Genomic DNA, 19,061 nt, shown 5'->3' with positions numbered 1-19,061 from the left:
CCCTTTCCCCCCAGCTGGATCAGCAGCCTTCTCTACACACTGAGTGCTGTCGTGCTTGAGCAAAAAGGCAGCTGAGTTACTCCTGCACCCATCTGCACTGAATGAGCAGTAACACCTTTAGCATCTGGGATTTTAGAGAGGAAGTGCTGAGCCTTACCACAGAGGAAGGTGGTCCTGTCCCCTTTCTTCTCCTCTATTTGCCATCCTTTAGCATTCTCCTTTTTCCTCTTTAGTTGTCTCCATGTTTGCTCCCAAGAAATGGGCTCCTTAAGTTGACCCAGTAACTCAATAGCAGCTCCTCATGCAATTGCAAGACAAAGAGGTTATAGTGGGCTAACCCCTAAAATACATTTTTATCAACATCACCGAATGCAAATCCCCAGATGACCCAATGAAGGATATGAAGTGGATTATAAAGCATGGGATCCAAAGGGTTCAGAGTATCCTATTCCAATCCAAATGACCCCATTTCAGGAAGCATGGATGCTACTAAGTCATTAGCTGCTTTCTAACAAGCTAGGGGTTTCAACAAGTAGTGGAAGTCATCCATTTGCACTGGTTTCATTTTTTTGTTAAACTGCTGCTTTGTGGCCTGTCTACATTATCTTTTGGTGGTTTATTATATTGGAAGTGAATGAAGTAGAAAAGATATTAATTGTCTTTCTTTTTAAAAATAATTGGCAGCAAATCAACAGCCACCTACCTTGCCTGAAGGAGAGATCACTACTATTGAAATTCATCGGTCCAATCCTTATATTGAATTAGGAATTAGCATAGTGGGTGGTAATGAAACACCTTTGATCAACATTGTCATTCAAGAGGTTTATCGAGATGGGATCATTGCCAGAGATGGAAGACTTCTTGCTGGAGACCAAATACTTCAAGTATGGAACCTAATTACATATTCTGTCTGCTTGCTTTCTGTTCCTTGCAGAATTGTTGTTAAAATGAAATGGAAGATTTTTCTTGTCAGACTATGCTGTGTCAATGTTAGCTTTGCAATTATCAGTTGGAAAGCAAATTAATATTCAGAGCAGAGCCTGTTGTTGTAGCACTTTTGGCTATCACGCTTTATGTTGTTTGTCAGACCAGTCCCTGGAATTATCTTTCCTCCCTAGCATCTGTTATCAACATTTAAAATACAAGTTTATTTGTCTGTTTTTAAATGTTGTGGGACTTGGTCCTTATTTCAGCTTTACTCATGCATTCCAAAGGAGCCCAAGGTTATTTCTGGCTAGCAAGTTGGCCTAACATGTCCTATGTAAGAAGCAATTTGTGGATTGTAAGGCTGGCTTTATCTAAACTGTTATTTTAATATGGCTTCACAGTTATCTTCCAAAAGCTGAGGCAGTTGACCAGCATCTTTCAATATGTATAAAAGTCTCAGTGTTAGGCTTCAGTGAAAGAATTTAAAGCAAGATGCTCTAAGCATTTAAAGAAAAAAAAATAAGCAAAATGTAAGTTGATTTTGATTGTGTACTTTTGTTTTGGTTTTAAGTAATTAACCACAGGCAATTTAAAAAGATCAAGTTCTATTAATTTTGAACTTTTGGTTTTTATATTTGGGTAAGGGGTTGTTTACACGACACTAAAGTAACCGAGTGCTGCATAAACAGAACAGTCACCCAGCTTCTATTTTTAATCATTACACCTGAAACAAATATATTATTGTCAATTCAAAGTTATTTCAGTAGGAATGTTGGCTTTTGATCTGGCAGCCTAAGATCAACCTAAATGTAGTTGTAAGCCTTCTTCATTTCACTGTTTTGAAATCAAGCTGATAGAAGTAGCTTAAATACAGTAGTTACCCTTGGAATAAAATTAGTTTGCACTTCAGAAAATAAAGTCCCTTTTGAGAAACGTGCCTTTTTCCACTCTTGGAGTGTAAGCATTGTGGCTGGCCAAGAAAACAACCCAAGAGCTTTCCAAGATGTTTCCTTTTCAACAAGTAATTGCAGACACTGATTGAATGCTGCCTCATTTATTTTTATACTAAGAGCTCTACTTGTTTGACAGAATAGGGAGCTTGAGTTCCAGTGAAGCTTTGGAAATTCTTGCTGTTTGGGCAGGTGTCAGTTACAGTTTCCAAAGCCATAAATGGCAGCGAATTGACTGTAAACAGGAATTTACTAGCTGCAGTGAGTCCTCCCTACCAACAGCCTGGCAGTGGGGCTGTCACATGCTAAGTGGGTGTCCATGAGAGTCCTCCTCTCATGCCAAGGGAGAGGTACAGAGGGTAAAACCTAAATTTTGAGGGGAGATAGAATATCTTTATTTCTTTGAATTTGCCTGTGCAGGTGCTGGACTGTTGTATTAAAATGATCGGGTTCAATCTCTGCCATTTGTAATTTGGTGCACTTAGGTGCAACTCAGCATGGACAATTTGGTTGAATATTTCTATAAATGTCTTACAGGGCTTTTATGAGCTGTAAAGGTGTAAAAGAAAGAGCCAGAAAGGACTGTGAGATGAAACTCAGCATTTTCTTGCCCAGTCAAACAAGAAGTATTACCCTTTTAAGAGCTGTGGGAACAGCATTTAGGAACAGCTACATAAAAGCTTGTGTTGTCTGCAAGGTGCAGATAGGTGCCTAACAATTTCAAAGTGCTCTGCAAATTGTCTCTTTTTTGTGCTGGACTGTGACTGTAATTCATGTGAAGCATGTCCTAATGAGAATATCTTTCCCCAAGAAGTGCTAAGGCTGTTTTGTTCTAAAATTTTAAACAGCCTTATATAAAGCAGAATTACATTTTATTGCATATATTCTTCTGTGCCCTTTGAGTGCTCACATATTTTATGTATTTACTTTAGCTAGCTACAGTTAAAAATAAAAATGGATTTAATTTAAAGGCTCTGATGGATGGGCCCTAGTGGTTTTTGCGGGAGGCAGCTCTAAATGTTATTTCTCCTGGCTGTGCCCCTTTTCCCTCTGCCCAAGGTTACAGTCTGTCTCAGGGCAGTAGCAGAGCAGGACACCACCACGGTTCTGTCTGAGCTCATGGTGCTGCCAGCAGTAATGGCTTTGTCCTGGGTTTTGGGCTGGAGGTGTCTCAGGGAGGGTGCAGTCCTCCTTCACCATCAGGAACCACCACAGCCAAGTGGTTCGGCACAGACTTCTGGGAGCCCCTCAGCTCAGATGTGTGGTTTAAATATGGCAGCTGTTGTACATAGATTACTTTGTATATTTTTATAGTTTAAGTATTTTTATTAGATGGTGAGAAGCTACATGTTTGGTTTTACTTACTTAGGTTGCAGTGAGGACTATTAAAAGGCTTAGGTAAGGCACATCAATCAATATAGAGTCTTTGGTGTTATCTTCTATCTGCTGAAATTGTGGGGGCAGGAGTTCCTCCACCAAGGCTAAGGATGAAATTCTAGTGTTAACTTTGAATCCTTTCTTACAAAACAAGGCAAACACAGCTTTCATGCTGAATTTTTGTCATACTCCTCTTTTCTACCAAATCTCATTGTACTGTCAGTTCTTACTTTAATAGTGCAAGAAATGACTGAAGATTACTGATCTTTGTATCAGTGGGCTGTATAACAAACACAATTCTTAGTTCTAGGTAGAGAAATTTTAATCTGTTTTTCATTTACAACTGAATTTTGGGTGATACAAGTTATAAGTCTGAAGCTCTGGCCTACTTGAAATCTGTGGAAAATCTAAGTTTATGCTAAGACTAGAATTAGTACAACTACCTTTTTTCTACTGTCTTAACCAATTTCGTTATTATTGGCTTCAGTTTTTTAAAATGTTTTTTCACATAATGGAAATACTGCATATTGTAAGACACAAGCTTGCTTCAGAGATTTGGATGCATTCTTCTTTCAGCTATTATTTTGCAGTTTTAAGTGATGCTGGGCTTGACACTGAAAGCACACGCCGTGTTCTTGTCCTGGAGAGCAAACAACATAAAGATCTAAGGAAGACAAGTATAGGAGGCAAGGAGGACAAAAACCTTGGCCTGTGATGGCAGAGGGTGTTCACTTTTGGGGACATGTCATCTTTGTGGGAAAAGGCCTAAAATAGTGCAAGGGGGAAGGTTAGACTGGATATTAAGAAAAATTTCTTCACAAAAGGGTTGTTAAGCACTGGAACAGGCTGCCCAGGGAAGTGGTGCTGTCACCATCCCTGGAGATGTTTAAATGTAGATATGGAACTTGGATACATGGTTTAGTGGTGGACTTGGAAGTGCTGGGTTAACACTTGGACTTGACAATTTTGAGGATCTCTTCCAACCTAAAAATAAGTTTGTAGATTGAACATCCGATGTAAGTTTGCAAGAGAGAATGGAAGGACAAGAGAGGAAGCCTAGTGAAATCAGACATGTAGTTTGCTCCAAGGCTGGTTTTGCAGCAAGTGAATTTGCAGCGAGTGAATTTTGGGAAGGACTTAACTAAACATAGGAAAACATCATTGTGACCTCTTTTGATGTTGTTTGCAGGTCAATAGCTTTGACATAAGCAACGTGTCCCACAACCACGCTCGAGCCGTGCTGTCGCAGCCGTGCTCGGTGCTGCACCTGACGGTGCTGCGGGAGCGGCGCTTTGGCAGCCGCATGCACAACCACGCGGACGCGCCGGGCTCCGGGCGGGAGGACAGCTTCCAGGTGACCCTGCACAAGCGCGACTCCAGCGAGCAGCTCGGCATCAAGCTGGTGCGCAGAACCGACGAGCCAGGGGTTTTTATCCTTGACCTCTTGGAAGGGGGTTTGGCTGCTCAGGACGGCAGGCTCTGCAGTAATGACCGCGTGCTGGCCATTAATGGGCACGACTTGAAGCACGGCACACCGGAGCTTGCTGCTCAGGTTATACAGGTAATTTGCTTTCCCTACCTGAGCCCTTAGCTTGGCTTTATTTCTAGAGTCTGTTCCCAGACAGAACAGCTTGTGTGAGGCCTAAAAGCCTGTGTCAATATAATTTACAATTATTTATGTTTTGAAAATAATAGTAAAGAACAGGATCTGTTTTGGCACCTACCAGAAGAACTTCACCTCCTCAGAAGTGAAAAATGCATTAGTCTTCTCTGGAATGCAGCCTGAAGGCTAGAAGACAGTTCATGTAGCAAGGAGAGTAGTCTATTGTAGCATACTGCTTAGAAGGAAAGAAGAAAAAAAAGAGGATTATTATTATTATTCTATTTATGTATGTATTGTATTTTAATCTCTCAGTAAGCTCTATAGAAGTGGGCTTTGTTTTTTATTGATTTGCCTGTGTGTGGAATTGAGTTAAAACAAGAAAGTAATTTGTCAGACGTTAGAGTCAACAGGTAGCAGCTGGGAAGTCAAATAGAGGTTTTCCATGAGTTCTGCATGGTACAAATCATTTTCTGAGTGTTCAGAAAAGGGCTATTTCCAATGTCTGGTTATGTCCTGGACACAAATACTACCCAAAGCTTGTTGCAGGGTGACATATGACCCATCTGTGTCACCACAGGAAAACCTTTAATCCGTGTCTTTCTCCCAGTCTGTAAGGAAACAGATGCAGCACTTTGGTACTTCCTGCTGATGGGATGTTGGTGAAAATAGCTTTGTTTTTAGGAAAGTTAGAATATACCAGTAGTATGTTCCTGCAGTCTAGTGCAGTCATCTTCGCTTAAAGCACCACATAGGAAACTCTGGTACAAATGAGTAATAAATACTTGTTTCAGGAATAATTTCAAGAGTTTTCCTTGCAGTGAAATTAAAATAACAACCATCTTGGGAATTGTAATTTCAGTTTCCCAATTTCTGCATACAGTGATTGGAATTTAGTGCTGGGTAACTTTTACCTTTCAAGGTGTGGCTTTGCCGCAATAAAAAGAGTTGATGTTTTATTATCATCTAATAACTGGGTCTCCCAGTATTCCCCAAAATCCAGAATATTATGGTATGCTCATGTGTAACATCTTTCTTGCAGATATCTTTGGGAAGTACCAGAGGTGTTCAGGGCTTTTGATCAAAAGCTGCAGATCTTGGAGCTATCACATAGGCATTTCTTCCATTTATTGCTATGTGTTGTTGGAGTTCACAGAGGCTGCAAATGGAATGGGGTGAATTTTAATGTTTGGAGCTTTGTAACACAAAGTGAGAAATGGTCTTTTTGACAAAGGATTTTTAGCTGATGTAAAGGTAACATCAGAGGTGAAGGAGGAATGTTAATTTCTCCTCCATTTTGGGAGAGATTGCAAAAAGAAGCAAGTAAAGGAGTGTGCAGTCTAAAAAGGAACTGGAAAACAAGGTCTGCTGTTGTCTTGTTTCACAATCTGTCATATGTTTTCCTCCCTTTCAATCAATATCCTGTCAAACTTGATGACATTTGATGACCTAATGTATTCAACAGGCGAGTGGGGAGAGAGTGAACTTGATCATCTCTAGACCCCTGAAGTCACAGACAGTCAGCATTATCCGAGACACCGGGACTCACAACAGCAGCTCACACCAACACCAGTCCCAGCAGCTGTTTCACAACAGACCTAACTCACATAAGGTTGGTGCTTCTCCTTCTGAAAGGAAAAAATACTCACGTGGTGGTGTGTGTAGCAAGGCGAAGCTAGAAGAAAGGATTATATTTTTTTAATCTAATTAATAAAAAAATGATGATGACTTTCAAGTTCTCAAGTCCTGCATCACGTGTGGAGTAGGAACAAAAGATACACAACAGGTTTTCAGTTTGGTTTTGGATTACAGTGACTACACTGAAAGAAGCAAGTTCTGTGAGTTGATACAACTGTGATTGTTAGACCTTGTCTAAGACAGTGGCTGGTACTCCTGCATGGAAGGGCTGTCAATTCAAGACTGTTACACTTATTGTTGCTCTGTGCTGGCTGCAGCCAGGAAAGACGTGAGATGCCCACCATCCAGCATGTAAAGAGCATGTTGGAGGGATGTGTCATCTCCTTCATGAGTCAACAGTCCTGGCTACAAGGCTGCTGAGTCTCAAGCAGGGAGAGAAAGGCAAAATGAAGAGACTTTCATGAAGCTGGTATTATTTGGAAGACATGTTAAAATAGAGCTTGTGCTCAAGATGTTCTTTTAATTAGAAAAATGCAATGTCTCAGTTTTAAGTTGACTTTGTGAAATAATTGTTATGTTGACCATGTCAGTAAATCCACCTGTCCACTCTATTTGCTTTACTATTTAGCATCATATACTTCTGTTGGGATAACTAACATGTGTTGATAGTATTTTCTTTTAAAAGTGGGGATCATTTCAGAAAAGAACAAATAAGGCTCTAGGAAGGTTGTTTTCCTCCTGAGGGACAAAGGGGAGGCTCCTGAATACCATGGCTACAGCACTGGGCCATACCCACACAGTGATTAGTTTGTTGATGTCAGAGCTTGAAGCAAATTTGCATGTGCCAGCAGGAGCTGTGCTCTTAGCACAGTTGATCCAAAGTTGGACGAGTGGATTTTTCTCACGGATCAGTGTTATCTGTGGGCTCTTTTAAAATTAGAAGTCCCATGTAACAGCAAGTGAATGTTTCTTGTATTTTGTATCATTTATCTTTCTCTCATTTACCAAGGCTTTGAAGCCTTGTGGCTCAAAATACGTTTATATGATTGTGTGGTAGCAGCCAGTCCTGAAGCCTGAAGCCCTAGAAATGAACTATCTTTATAAGCTATGATGTGTTTACATATAGCTACTTCCATGATAAATGTGTATGTGAGGAGCAGAGCCAGTCAGGAGCACATGGCATTGGAGGTCAAAGAAGACAATGTTGTCATTTTTCCAAGAGAAGGCAGGAGAATATATACATATATGCATTTTCAAGAATATCCCAGGTTATTTCTTCCATTATTTTGGATTCCTTGCAAGTATTCTCTCAATTTAAGATGCTACTACAGGTGTATGTGCAGTGGTTTGAATCTTTTACTTAATAACCTGAGGGAAAGGCTTCAGCAAATAAAATTTACTTTGATTTAGATTTAGATCTTTTTTTATTGAGCAGAACTAAATACAGGCTGTACTTCATCATTCAGTTGTTGGAAAATTTAATATAGGATCTCTTCTTATTTCAAGCTTGAGTCTTCATTATAATCATTAGGGAGGTTGCCCAAGGTACCCATTACAAGCCATTAGCATCAATTGACCTTAGTTTGTGCTCTGGGAGGTTCTACATACCAGCTGCAAAAGGGAACATGATGCATAAGGGCTTTAAAGGATGTCTCACTGTCATCATGAAAATACATTTTCATTTCTTAGGAGCTTCTAAGCTCCTAGTTCTGGAGCATATTCTACTGACAAATGAAGTAATGCTGATGTTCACCAAGACTTTAAAAGACTTTTATCTGGTTTGTCTCCAGACTTCTGACCATATGGTTTCATAGTGCAGTCCTAAAATTTAGCCTCTTCCAGTGCAGGATGTTAAGAAAAATTAGAGTGAGATTTCAAAATAGGCCTTTATAAGCTTTCTATCTATGTTTAAGTATGTACATCCAGGGGGCTTTTGTTGGCAGTTTTAGGATTTTTTTGGAGGGGGCAGGGATCTGACCTAGAAGAAATCCAGCCAAAGCTGATTTTTGTTACTTAGTCCTTTGAAACTGTTCCATTCAAGTGCCAAAATGTGGCTTTGGGGTGTATTTAGTTGGCTTGTTCTGGTTTTCAGTTTTGGTTTGCTTGGCTTTTTTCCTTAGTTTTAACAATATTATTTATCCTTATTAAACAGGATCTCTCCCAGTGTGTTACATGCCAAGAAAAACACATTACTGTGAAAAAAGAGCCACATGAATCTCTGGGAATGACAGTGGCAGGAGGCAGAGGCAGCAAAAGTGGCGAACTGCCCATCTTTGTGACAAGTGTGCAGCCTCACGGGTGCTTGGCAAGAGACGGCAGGATTAAACGAGGTAGGGTTTGGTTTCCCTGGTGGCATGCCTTCCTCTGGATGCTTTTTGATCATTACATTCTCTGGAATCAGGTGGTGTCAAAAAAATCTTCTCACAGATGCAGGAAAATGCTTATGGATGCTGTTCTTTGTGATTTAATAATGGAAATACGGTATTTAGTGTTGCACTTTCACCCTTTATGGGAAGGGGATGTTTACAGCATGATAGCAGGGGAAGTGGATAAGATCAGGAAATGTATGGTTAAATTCTTTAAAGCTGCTGGTATTCCCCTGAGCTGAGGGTCTGCTGTGATGCAGACACATCCTGTTTTTGTGTTTGATTTAGTGGGTTGTATCACATCTCTGTCCAAGGAATCTCTGCTCCCTGGTATAATATCTGAACAGCAGAGAAGCCCTGATGACAGGCCACAGTTCACCCACACAAAATTTGCCCGAAAAGCCACATCAGTGCTATTCCTGGTTCCCAAAAGCTTTCTTATCCTCTGAGACATCATGAATTTGCTGGTCTTTGGAGGTGCTGCAACACCTTGTTCCCTGGCTTTGTAAAAGAGAATGAGGAGGCAGAGGTTAGGCTCAACATAGGTGAAGGCAGTCCTGCATAATTGATAGCAAAGCATTTGATGATTAAAACATATTATGTCATATGTGAATCAGAGACTGCCTATGGGATCTCTGTGATTCACAGTTCCCAGAATTATAGAATGTTTCAGGAAAGAAATTTAGGGAAAAAACTTCACAGATTGAACATTTAAGAGAACAGTGTAGGAGCATCCTTCTATGCTTCTGAGAAAGGGAGATTTACACCCACACACCAGCAGGTATGCTTTCTTTTTCTGTACTACTATGAAAAACACACTTGATAGAACAATCACTATTGTTCTTTCATTATATAACATTAAAGTAGCCACAGAAGCTACTGGGAGGAAAATCCTTTCCAAAACTGAGCCTCATACCACATGTTTGCACTTTTGCTCTGTTTTTTCTGGCTTTCATTGTGTGAAAAAGGAGTCTGCCACTGGATAGTTAATAACATTCTTGTTTTCATCCTGGGGCTTCTTAAAAAACGTAAAACTAAAATTGTGGAAATCTTTTTCTGGCTTTGACTCTTTCCATATTAGCTTTGTAGAGATGCTTCTTTTCTTTCTTTTAATTAACTGAGTTTTGTACCAAACTTTCCAGTAGTTTTTGAATTCCATTTTCTTCTCCCAAGTTATTAAAACCAGATGAATTAAAGCAGTCTGTGGAACCTCACCTGTCTACAATAATTGGTTACTTGGAAGTGCCTGCATTGTTCCTGCTAGCATTCTTCCTTCACTTCTAAAGTTAGGGTGAACCCAAGATCCTCATCTGGAAACAGTTGTATCATGGCATCTGCAGTAGCAGTTGCAGCTGAGCTGGTGAGGTACTTAAGTAATTTCTGTTTCAGATTTTCAGGGCATTATACATAGGAATCAGTATTTGGTGTGTATGTGGAAATAAATTGCACTGATCCAACTTGATACAAGCTCAATACATTAAAGTTTCAAACTGACAATATAAAGGCTTCAGAGCTACTAGTCTGTTAGTTCAGACTGTCTCAGGTCCAAAGACTCCTGTAAGGAATGAAACCCTAGCGTGGGAGGTGCCGTGGGTGGGCAGGGCTGTCGGACTGATATGCTCTCCCTTGCGGCTTTGTACAGGTGATGTGCTACTGAACATCAACGGGATTGATCTCACCAACCTGAGTCACAGTGAGGCCGTGGCCATGCTGAAGGCTAGTGCTGCCTCTTCAGTAGTTGCCCTGAAAGCCCTGGAAGTCCAGATTGTAGAGGAACAGCCCCAGGCTGATGAGGAACAATTGAGTACCATCAGTGAAAACGAATACGATGCCAGCTGGTCGCCATCGTGGGTCATGTGGCTGGGACTTCCAAGGTACAGAATTAATCAATTAAGTACTTACTTAGCTGTTTCAAGCTAAGTCCTGCAAGAGACATAAAGAAGCAGAGACCTGCATAGCTGCAGCACATCTGCCCTTATTTCTGCCTGGCCATCTCGGCTGTATTCAGTTGGCAGTGTGCTTAGGAAATGGGCTCTGAACAGGAGCAGTGTTTCCTTAGGAAACTTGAAGATGAATAGACTGGATTTATCCCTTCACAAACCATAGTAACTACCCATGTGAAATCTTCTGTTCAGACACAATTCATCTTTTTTATTGTTTTATTGTACTGTAACTTTCTATAGAATATCTAAAACCAGAGCAATTACTAATAAAACCACAAAGTACATATCCATCTGTCTCTTTGCTAATCTGCTACCTAAGTTTATGAGGCCCAATACTTAACTTCAGAATATTGCATCAGATTTTGGCCATTCTGACAGACTCTTGACATGTCCTGTGCCAAGACTGTAGCCGTGTAACTACAGGCTCACATTGTTTTTTTTTCAAAAATCCACTACCATCTCTGCCAAACACAAAAACTCTTAGAGATTTGCAGCAAGCTCCCTCCCCTTCACTACTCTGCAATCTGCTGGACATCACTTCATTTGTACTCCTCACTCTCTTGAGGCTGCAGCTATAATCTCATTCTGGCATCACTTGCTATCAAGAAGAGCTCCTACTGCAGCTAGTAGAGTTGTTAACTTCAGTCAGGCCATGGAGGTTAATTCCTTTCCCTCTGACGGATTTACCAGATCTGTACTTAAAGTGTAAAATCACAACATGAACCAGACTGGGAGCAGAATGCAGTTGAAGATAACACAGCCATGCACTGGCCCTCCAGAGGTTTCACTTTTTCTGAGTTTAACTGTCAATGAATTTATCTTCTAATTAAGTATTAATGAGTAATCTCAATAAAAGGCTCTTGGTTTTGGTAAATATACTTTCTTTTCATGCTTTGGCAGCAGTTTATTTCCTACCTAGTGGTTTATTTCCTACCGAGTGGTTTAGTTCTTTCATGCTACAGATGCCCATGTGTGGCTCCTAACATTTTGCTATGCATTGTGCTTTAAAGCAGTGCCAACAACCATAAAGAACTTGGTATTTTTAAACTGAAAAGTTAATTTCTATGTCTGTTTACTTTTTTAAATTACAGTCATTGCCAACTTCACTGGCAAGAATTAATTTTCACTAGGGCTGATAACATACAGTTAGTGAAGTGTAATCTGAATTATTTACATTCTGTATAATAAAATGGTTAGTCATTTATATTTTCATTACTGGTGATGAATCAGTACAGAGGTAATGAAGATTGTGCATGGATTTTTAATTTTTACTTAAAGTAGTAAAAACTTAAACTGGCTGAGGGTGGAAGACAAATGCTCTGCATTTTTGACTTGCAAACTGAACACATCAGGTATTGATTTTCCACCCACATTGTTGCCACCTGTGGAATCCCTAAAATGCAGTTCTGTTAATGTCAGTTTACAGAGTTAACTGTGTTTAAGTAATTATTCTAGCACTGTGTTACTTCTTTTAAAACATTTTTCTGTCTCAAGATTGTGGGGGTTTTCTGGTAATTGGTTTGAATATCGCAGAATGACTCTGGAAGCAGAGGTCTAATCACCATCCCTCCCCTTCTCTACCACACTTAGCACAGTGGTAATGATGAGATAGCAGATGCTGTGCCTACTGTAAAACCATACATGGCTTTTTCTCTTGTTATCCTGTGCTTCCATTCCCCAGCTGCCTGCATAGCTGCCATGACGTGGTGCTGCGGCGGAGCAATTTAGGGAGCTGGGGCTTCAGCATCGTCGGTGGCTACGAGGAGAACCACACAAACCAGCCTTTCTTCATTAAAACCATTGTTCTTGGAACTCCTGCCTACTTTGATGGGAGACTAAAGTAAGCCAACGTAACAATGGGAAAAATAATAAAAATAGCAATAAAAGCAACAGTAATGAACCACTTTTAAATAGTTATGTGCAACTAATTGCTTAAGGAAATGCACTGTAGCATCTTGTGCTGCTGGATCATACAGCCCTGTAGTGCTTTGCCTCCTTGATGAGTGGAGGGAGGTAACAAGGTGTTTCTGTTGGGGAAGGGGCATCTCAGAGGTGATGGCATCTCCTGTGATCTTCCCCAGCTGTGCTGCTGATGTCACCTGCTGTCTCCCTGTTGAATTCCACTTTAGGCCAAGAGACAATGTGCACTATATATGTGCAGAACTTAGCTAGTTTTTGTCTTTCTATAAAATAGCTAAAAGTTAGAACTTCACTTCTGCAGAGTGGGCAAAACTGCTTTATGCTTTCACATAGCCTTCTGAAGCCACTGGAAACTGATGCTGAAGATGGGTGCTGCTGCTTTAATAGAAGGGCAAGAAAGTAGATGATAAAGATTTCTAAAAAGATTTTTTACAGACTCAAGTCCCCATGGCATTACCCTGTCATTAGATGGCAGGAAAGTCACTGATAAATGAAGCAAGTTCAGCAGAAGCCCCCGAGATGGTGGAGCTGGAGCACTTGCCCCACAGGAGAAGGCTTCAGGGGCAGCCCCTGAAGCCCCAGCAAGCCCCTTCCAGTACTTACCTGGAGATAGTCAAGGAGACAAAGCGCAGTGGTGCAGGGTGAGAGGATGAGTGACACAGGCACAAATTGAACTAAAGAGCTTGAGACTGGTTATGAGGAGAAACTATTTCCCTATGAGGATGGTCAGGCAATGGCATAAGTTGCATGGTCTCTGCCTTTGGAGGTTTCTGTGACTACTGCGTAAAGCCCTGAGAGTCTTGGTCAGAACGTATAGCTGACCTTGCTTGCAGTAGAAGGTTGGGCTATGGACCTCCTGAGGTCCCTTCTGACCTTAAAGATGATATGACTTTACTTGCATGTTATGTTTGGATGCAACCCCCAGGTTTAGTATCCAGATATACATCTTAGCCTCGTGTAGGATTAGTTCAGAACTAGGACTTAAAATTCCCGTTAAGGGTTCTCTTGTTCATAAACTTGATTTTTTGTGAAGGTGGTAGTCAAGAATATACAACTTGAAGTTTCATGGCATGATTTTTACATGCAGATTTTCTTAAAAAGTGACTTAAGAATGTGCTTATGCCTAGAGCCTTGACAGTAATTGATTTTTCAGTTCAGTGACTACATAAATAAATAAATAACATGGCTGAACATAAAATTACTTTTTTTTTAAACTATGGAACAGTTTGGATTAAATTAAAGATCTCAGTTCAACTCACATAATTTCAGATTGCAGACTTAATAACTAGAAGTCTTCACACAAATGGAAATTCAAGCATCATTCCTAAGAAAAATGGAAGAATCATCATGGTGACATTTACCCCCTTGTAACCTATGGAAAATATGCTCTTGTATGATAATGAGGTAGTACTCTCTTTTCAAATGTACCATTCCACTGAAAATACGGACTTAAAAATGGGCCATCAACAAGGGAGAGCCCCTTAGTACCTGCAACTTGAGTTATTGTGGGGCAGGTCTCTTCTAAAGCTGTTCTGTTTTGTTTAAATTATCTAAATGTTAGTCTGGAGAGGAAGGGAATAAATAACTTCACAGTTCAATAGTTTAGACAATTTTCTGCTTATATGATCTGTTTGGTGTGATTTTATAGAAGGCAAAATGGCTTTCTTGGAAAGGCTGTGGGAGTGAGATGTCATTCAGTGAACTGTAGCACTTTGGTTTGGGTGATGGGGTTCCTTGGTTCAGGCAGAGAAGGACTTTTGAGTGCACATTTGACTGGTGTTGGTAACTGCTCCCTCTTCCTCTGCCCTGCCTTAGGGAAAGCTCAGGAGAGTTTCTTTTTGCCACCCATTTTGGTGCCTTCAATACTTGAGTGGATCAGTTTCAGGAAAAGTCCTGTTTGATCTCCAAATCACATTTGACTACTCTGGGGATTGTCACACACTCAAGTTGCAAAGCAGAGGTGTCTAGAGAAGGAACATGCTCAATACAGAAAGAAATTAGATGCAGTTTTGAATTTTCTCTTGAGGTTTTAAAAACCAGAACTTAACCCTTTAAGGTCAATTTTCTCAGGGCCAGCAAATGGCACCCTCACAAATTTCTGTTACCCATTTCAAAATGCAGAGATGCTGTAATTGAACCATCTGCTGAGGGAGATTTCAAGCCAAATGGTTATATTTGACAAAATCATAAGCCATTGAAAACAAGGTTCTTAGTTGGAATGTGGTTGGTTGGTAACCATAAGTATCTTTACTTACACCTCCTACAGTAAAGGCATGTTTGGTGTAAATGTGTTATAATCCACACAAACAAACAGAAATGCTTCTGTCATGCCCATGCTATCTCATCTTCTTTTGACTCCATTAGGTCTTCCCAAATGTCTCTTCTCATGTTTCTATACAGGTCAGCTCTTAATGCAGAACTATCTTGGTATAAGAATGGAAATAGAGCGATTTGGGAATTTCCCAGATGAGTTTCAGATTAATCCTAGAATAGCTGTAATTTGGAAGGGACCTTTAAAAAGTTATCTAGTCCAACACTCCTGCAATGAGCAGAGGCATCTTTCAGTAGTAGGACAGACTTCAGATTGAACTGCTTTGGGAATTTTAAGCAACACTTTCCAGCCTGATGCAAAGGAGGAAATTACCTACCACCACCCCAGCAGTGAAATGCTGTTTGTTGCTGCTAATTACTGCAGACCAGGACTCATAATGTGTTCTTTTTACTTCTTTTGTTTTGTAGGTGTGGTGATATGATTGTTGCTGTAAACGGACTATCCACGGTTGGAATGAGTCATTCTGCACTCGTTCCCATGCTGAAGGAGCAGAGGAACAAAGTGACTTTAACCGTGATTTGCTGGCCTGGAAGCCTCATATAGAGTTGTGAATCACTTTGGTTCAAGCAGCATCTTTTTCTAGATAGCTGGCACAAAAATCTCCTCTATCTTTTTTTCCTTATTGATACAGCTGGTTAAAAGCAGGGCCAAAACTGCTGTATGTTCATTTTTTACAGGCCTCTCAGACTTATTCTACCTGTTCTGCCATCCTGAAATAGCTATTTCTGTTTGCTATGTCTATTGCTGACACAAATGCAGATATATTAGAGCTCACAGAGAAACCCCCACTCCACTGTGGCTGTCACTGAGCTTTTCCCATCAGACTTGTAGGGTCTGCAGAAGAACTTAGCGGTTCTTTGCGTTTCTCTGCAAAGTCCTCAAGTTGTATTGTGATATATAAATGTAACATTCATGTGCCCTCTCTTCCTGGCAAAGAGAACGTGTGTCAGTACCAGAAGGACACATCTGTCTGCTGCTGTGAACCGAAACCTGTTTCCAAAGGTTACATCTCTTCATTCCGTAAACCTTTCCGTTCTTGCTCCCGTATTTTGGACTGATTCAAGTATTCCATCTTACCCATCACAAATTACTTGGTCCCCCAAATTTTTCTTACAGGGCATCAATGTTCATAGAAAAGTAGGAAAAAAGCCTGATATTACTAGAATTTTTATAAAGTGCAATAATTGGACTCTTTGTTAGGAAACTTTAATATATTACAGAGTTTGTACCCTATACAAGAAATACGGAAGTAATTCCCGTTGCAATGCTGGCAAGGATTCATGTGCCCAAGGTCGCCTTTGAGTGAATGGCTTGCAGTATTAGACTTTACTTATGAATGTTTTGCTATGTCAGAGAATTTTGATGAACATTTTTATGAGGATCATTTTTACCGTTTCTATTGTAGTTGTCAGCTCTCTTTATTCAAGTGTGGAAACAATACTTTGACTCTTACTTTCTAAATAAGAGAAGTATTTCCAGGGAAAAAAGCAAGCTGTTAAGAAACCATATGTTATGGTTTACAGATGAGCAGGCTAGAAGGAAAGCTCTTTGATTTCAAGTCCAACTGCAAAGTAAGCTGCAAAGTTCACTCTTACTGTCACTTCCTGACAAATGTGCAAATGCCTTGATATCAAATGCTGAAAAGAGCTCTTTTGCATTTCAGGATATTTTTTTTCCTTTAGAGAGCACCTGCTATTAAGTTGTCAGTAATACTGTTTGTCTTGGATTGTATTTAATATTTTTACAAACCAACCTGTAACTTCTAGACTTTGCCTTTCCACGATATTTGCAGGCTAAGCACCCACTTGTTTAAGAAAAGAGGGGTGGAGCACAGAAAGAAATGTGCTGACCTGGAGCTAACCCTGTGTGTTGTCAGTGTTCTCAATATTTGAAAAGAGCTTCATTTATAAACCAGGTTCCCAACCTGAACTGATTTTATGAATGACCTCTGTATTGTATTATTAATTACCAGAGAATGTATTTGAGAGTCACAGCATATTTCAATTGTGAAGCATGAACTTTATTTTCCAACTTAGCTGGTGTAATATCGGGGCATATTATCGCATGTCATGAATTCCAGTAGCATTGTTTTCAAAAGAAATAAAAGTTACTCTTTTGCAAAAAAAAAAAAAAAAAAAAAAAAAAAAAAAAAAAAAAAAAAAGAAAAAAAAGTTTAAAATCTCATATGAATGGTTTTATTCCTCTCTGTAATGTATACTATTGGTTTAATTTCATAATATTCAAATACAAAAGAATGTCCTCTCCAGTATATTACTGTAGTGAGAATCCTTGTTTCTGAAGCAAACACCAAATTTATTTGATACTCTAACTGATTTAAGAACCAGCTTTCTCCCATCCCCAGATGGTGTTTAACTGTATGCTTTGCCCTTAATGCAGACTTTTTTGTGAAGTACATCTTAGTGTGTAGGCTCTAGGGAAGTTTTTGACATATGTACTAGATTTAGTGGGTTTTATTTTAAAAATTACACTTTCCATTCAAAATGCTGCAAAAAAACATTTTTAGATTTTTTTTCCTTTTATATGTTAAATGTAACAAAAGCATGGGTTAGCTTAAACTGTGCAGTTTTGTTTCTGTGTGCTGTAGCTTTTGATCAGAATATCTAAGCGATAAAACTTCTGAATAAATTCACTTCCTGAATCATTTTTCCCCTTTCTCTTGTAGCAGCATAGTTGGGTTTGGTTTTCTGTGCCTTCTGTTTTAAATTATTTCAATATTATTTTTTTTCCAAATATTGCTATCTAATTGTATGGTATTAATGAAGGATGAATGAAAATAAAAGTTCATTCTACACATTGTAATAACTCAAAAGTGTCGTCCCTTTGCAAAAGATATGGGGAGCTCGGTGCAGACTTGGTATAAAGATAATTTTTTTTCTTCTGTGATTTATCATAAATTACAGTTAATGAATGTATCATAAGGGTCTGTGGGTATGCTCATCCTGCCAGGGTGACATACCAGCTGTTAAACCATTAATCTCAGCACTGAGAAGTGTTTCTAAAGTGGAGGTAAGATCTGTGCTCTATGGTGCTTTGCCACAAGTAGTGTTTCCTCTTTCCCCCTCCAAGCCAGCTGGTACTGATCAGCTGGAGGATGTTTTCACAGCAGAGACTTGATGCAAGGAGACAGTCTTGCTGGAAACATCAGTTTTACAGCTGATACTTGAGCCTCCTGGTTATCAGTTCCCATCTCCATCTCCTGCAGGCAAGGATGCTCTATCCTTAGATGTCTGCAATGCTAGAATAAGTCTAAAAACAATTTCTCAGTGATTTGCAGTAAAGTTGCCAGACACTGTATTGCTGCTCCTTGCAGTAGTTAGGAATAGTTGAGTTCCTTTAAAAGAGAGCTATGCCTGTACAGAAATGCAGAATAAACCTGCCACATATGCCAGTAGATTATGAGGTCTTGTATTTCTTGTAAGGTGGCAGCCAGACCATCAGAGTTTTGGTTTACAGACAGATGAATGAGTTCATTGCTGCAGGGGGAGGTGCACAAAGCTTTGTGTAAGGTGATGGATTTGGTCATCTGTGTGCTGGTGGTGTTTCATGGAAGGAGCACCTTTTCCAAACAACCCTAGGGATCTCCAGTTAAGAATGTAAAAGAGTTCATTCTGCATCACAGCATGCCAGTAAAGGGAAATTTAGAAAGCTTATTTGCCATACTAAACTTTCTTCTTACAGTCATGAACAACTGAGGGGAAAATCAATGTCACAGAAGAATTGAAAATATGTATTAAGAATATATTTCCAAATTCTATAATAGATCTGGGGTGGATACAATGAAAATCTAAGCTTGATTCTCAAAATGTGACCCAGACAATATCAGAAGCAAGGCAAGTTCCTTTTTTTAAAGAAACTTTTCTGAGGCAATTTTAATGGATCATAAACATTCATTAACAAACTAAGGTAGGAGATCCTGATGACTTAAAAGGTACGTGTATGCCAGGCAGGACAGCAGCGATGGCAAACACTGAGTTAAGGCAATATATG

General features: G+C 39.7%; 1 protein-coding gene across 2 annotated transcripts in view; it reads left to right on the top strand.

Moving 5' to 3' along the window:
* LNX2 (ligand of numb-protein X 2) overlaps positions 1–17,876 on the top strand; it is a 60,286-nt gene extending 42,410 nt beyond the window's left edge. For both annotated transcript variants that reach the window (XM_053971524.1, XM_053971525.1), the window contains exons 4-10: positions 685–884; positions 4,444–4,815; positions 6,320–6,466; positions 8,645–8,822; positions 10,501–10,732; positions 12,483–12,641; positions 15,461–17,876. In XM_053971524.1, the coding sequence (XP_053827499.1) occupies positions 685–884; positions 4,444–4,815; positions 6,320–6,466; positions 8,645–8,822; positions 10,501–10,732; positions 12,483–12,641; positions 15,461–15,596 (1,424 nt within the window). In that variant the 3' untranslated portion in view covers positions 15,597–17,876. The remainder of the gene's footprint in view (positions 1–684; positions 885–4,443; positions 4,816–6,319; positions 6,467–8,644; positions 8,823–10,500; positions 10,733–12,482; positions 12,642–15,460) is intronic.
* Positions 17,877–19,061: the final 1,185 nt, after the last annotated feature.

Source organism: Vidua macroura, chromosome 2 (genome assembly GCF_024509145.1).
Source record: "Vidua macroura isolate BioBank_ID:100142 chromosome 2, ASM2450914v1, whole genome shotgun sequence".
NCBI classification, from domain to species: Eukaryota; Metazoa; Chordata; class Aves; order Passeriformes; family Viduidae; genus Vidua; species Vidua macroura.
The sequence above is the reverse complement of the archived record's forward strand: the minus strand, read 5'-3'. Positions and strand labels throughout refer to the sequence as shown.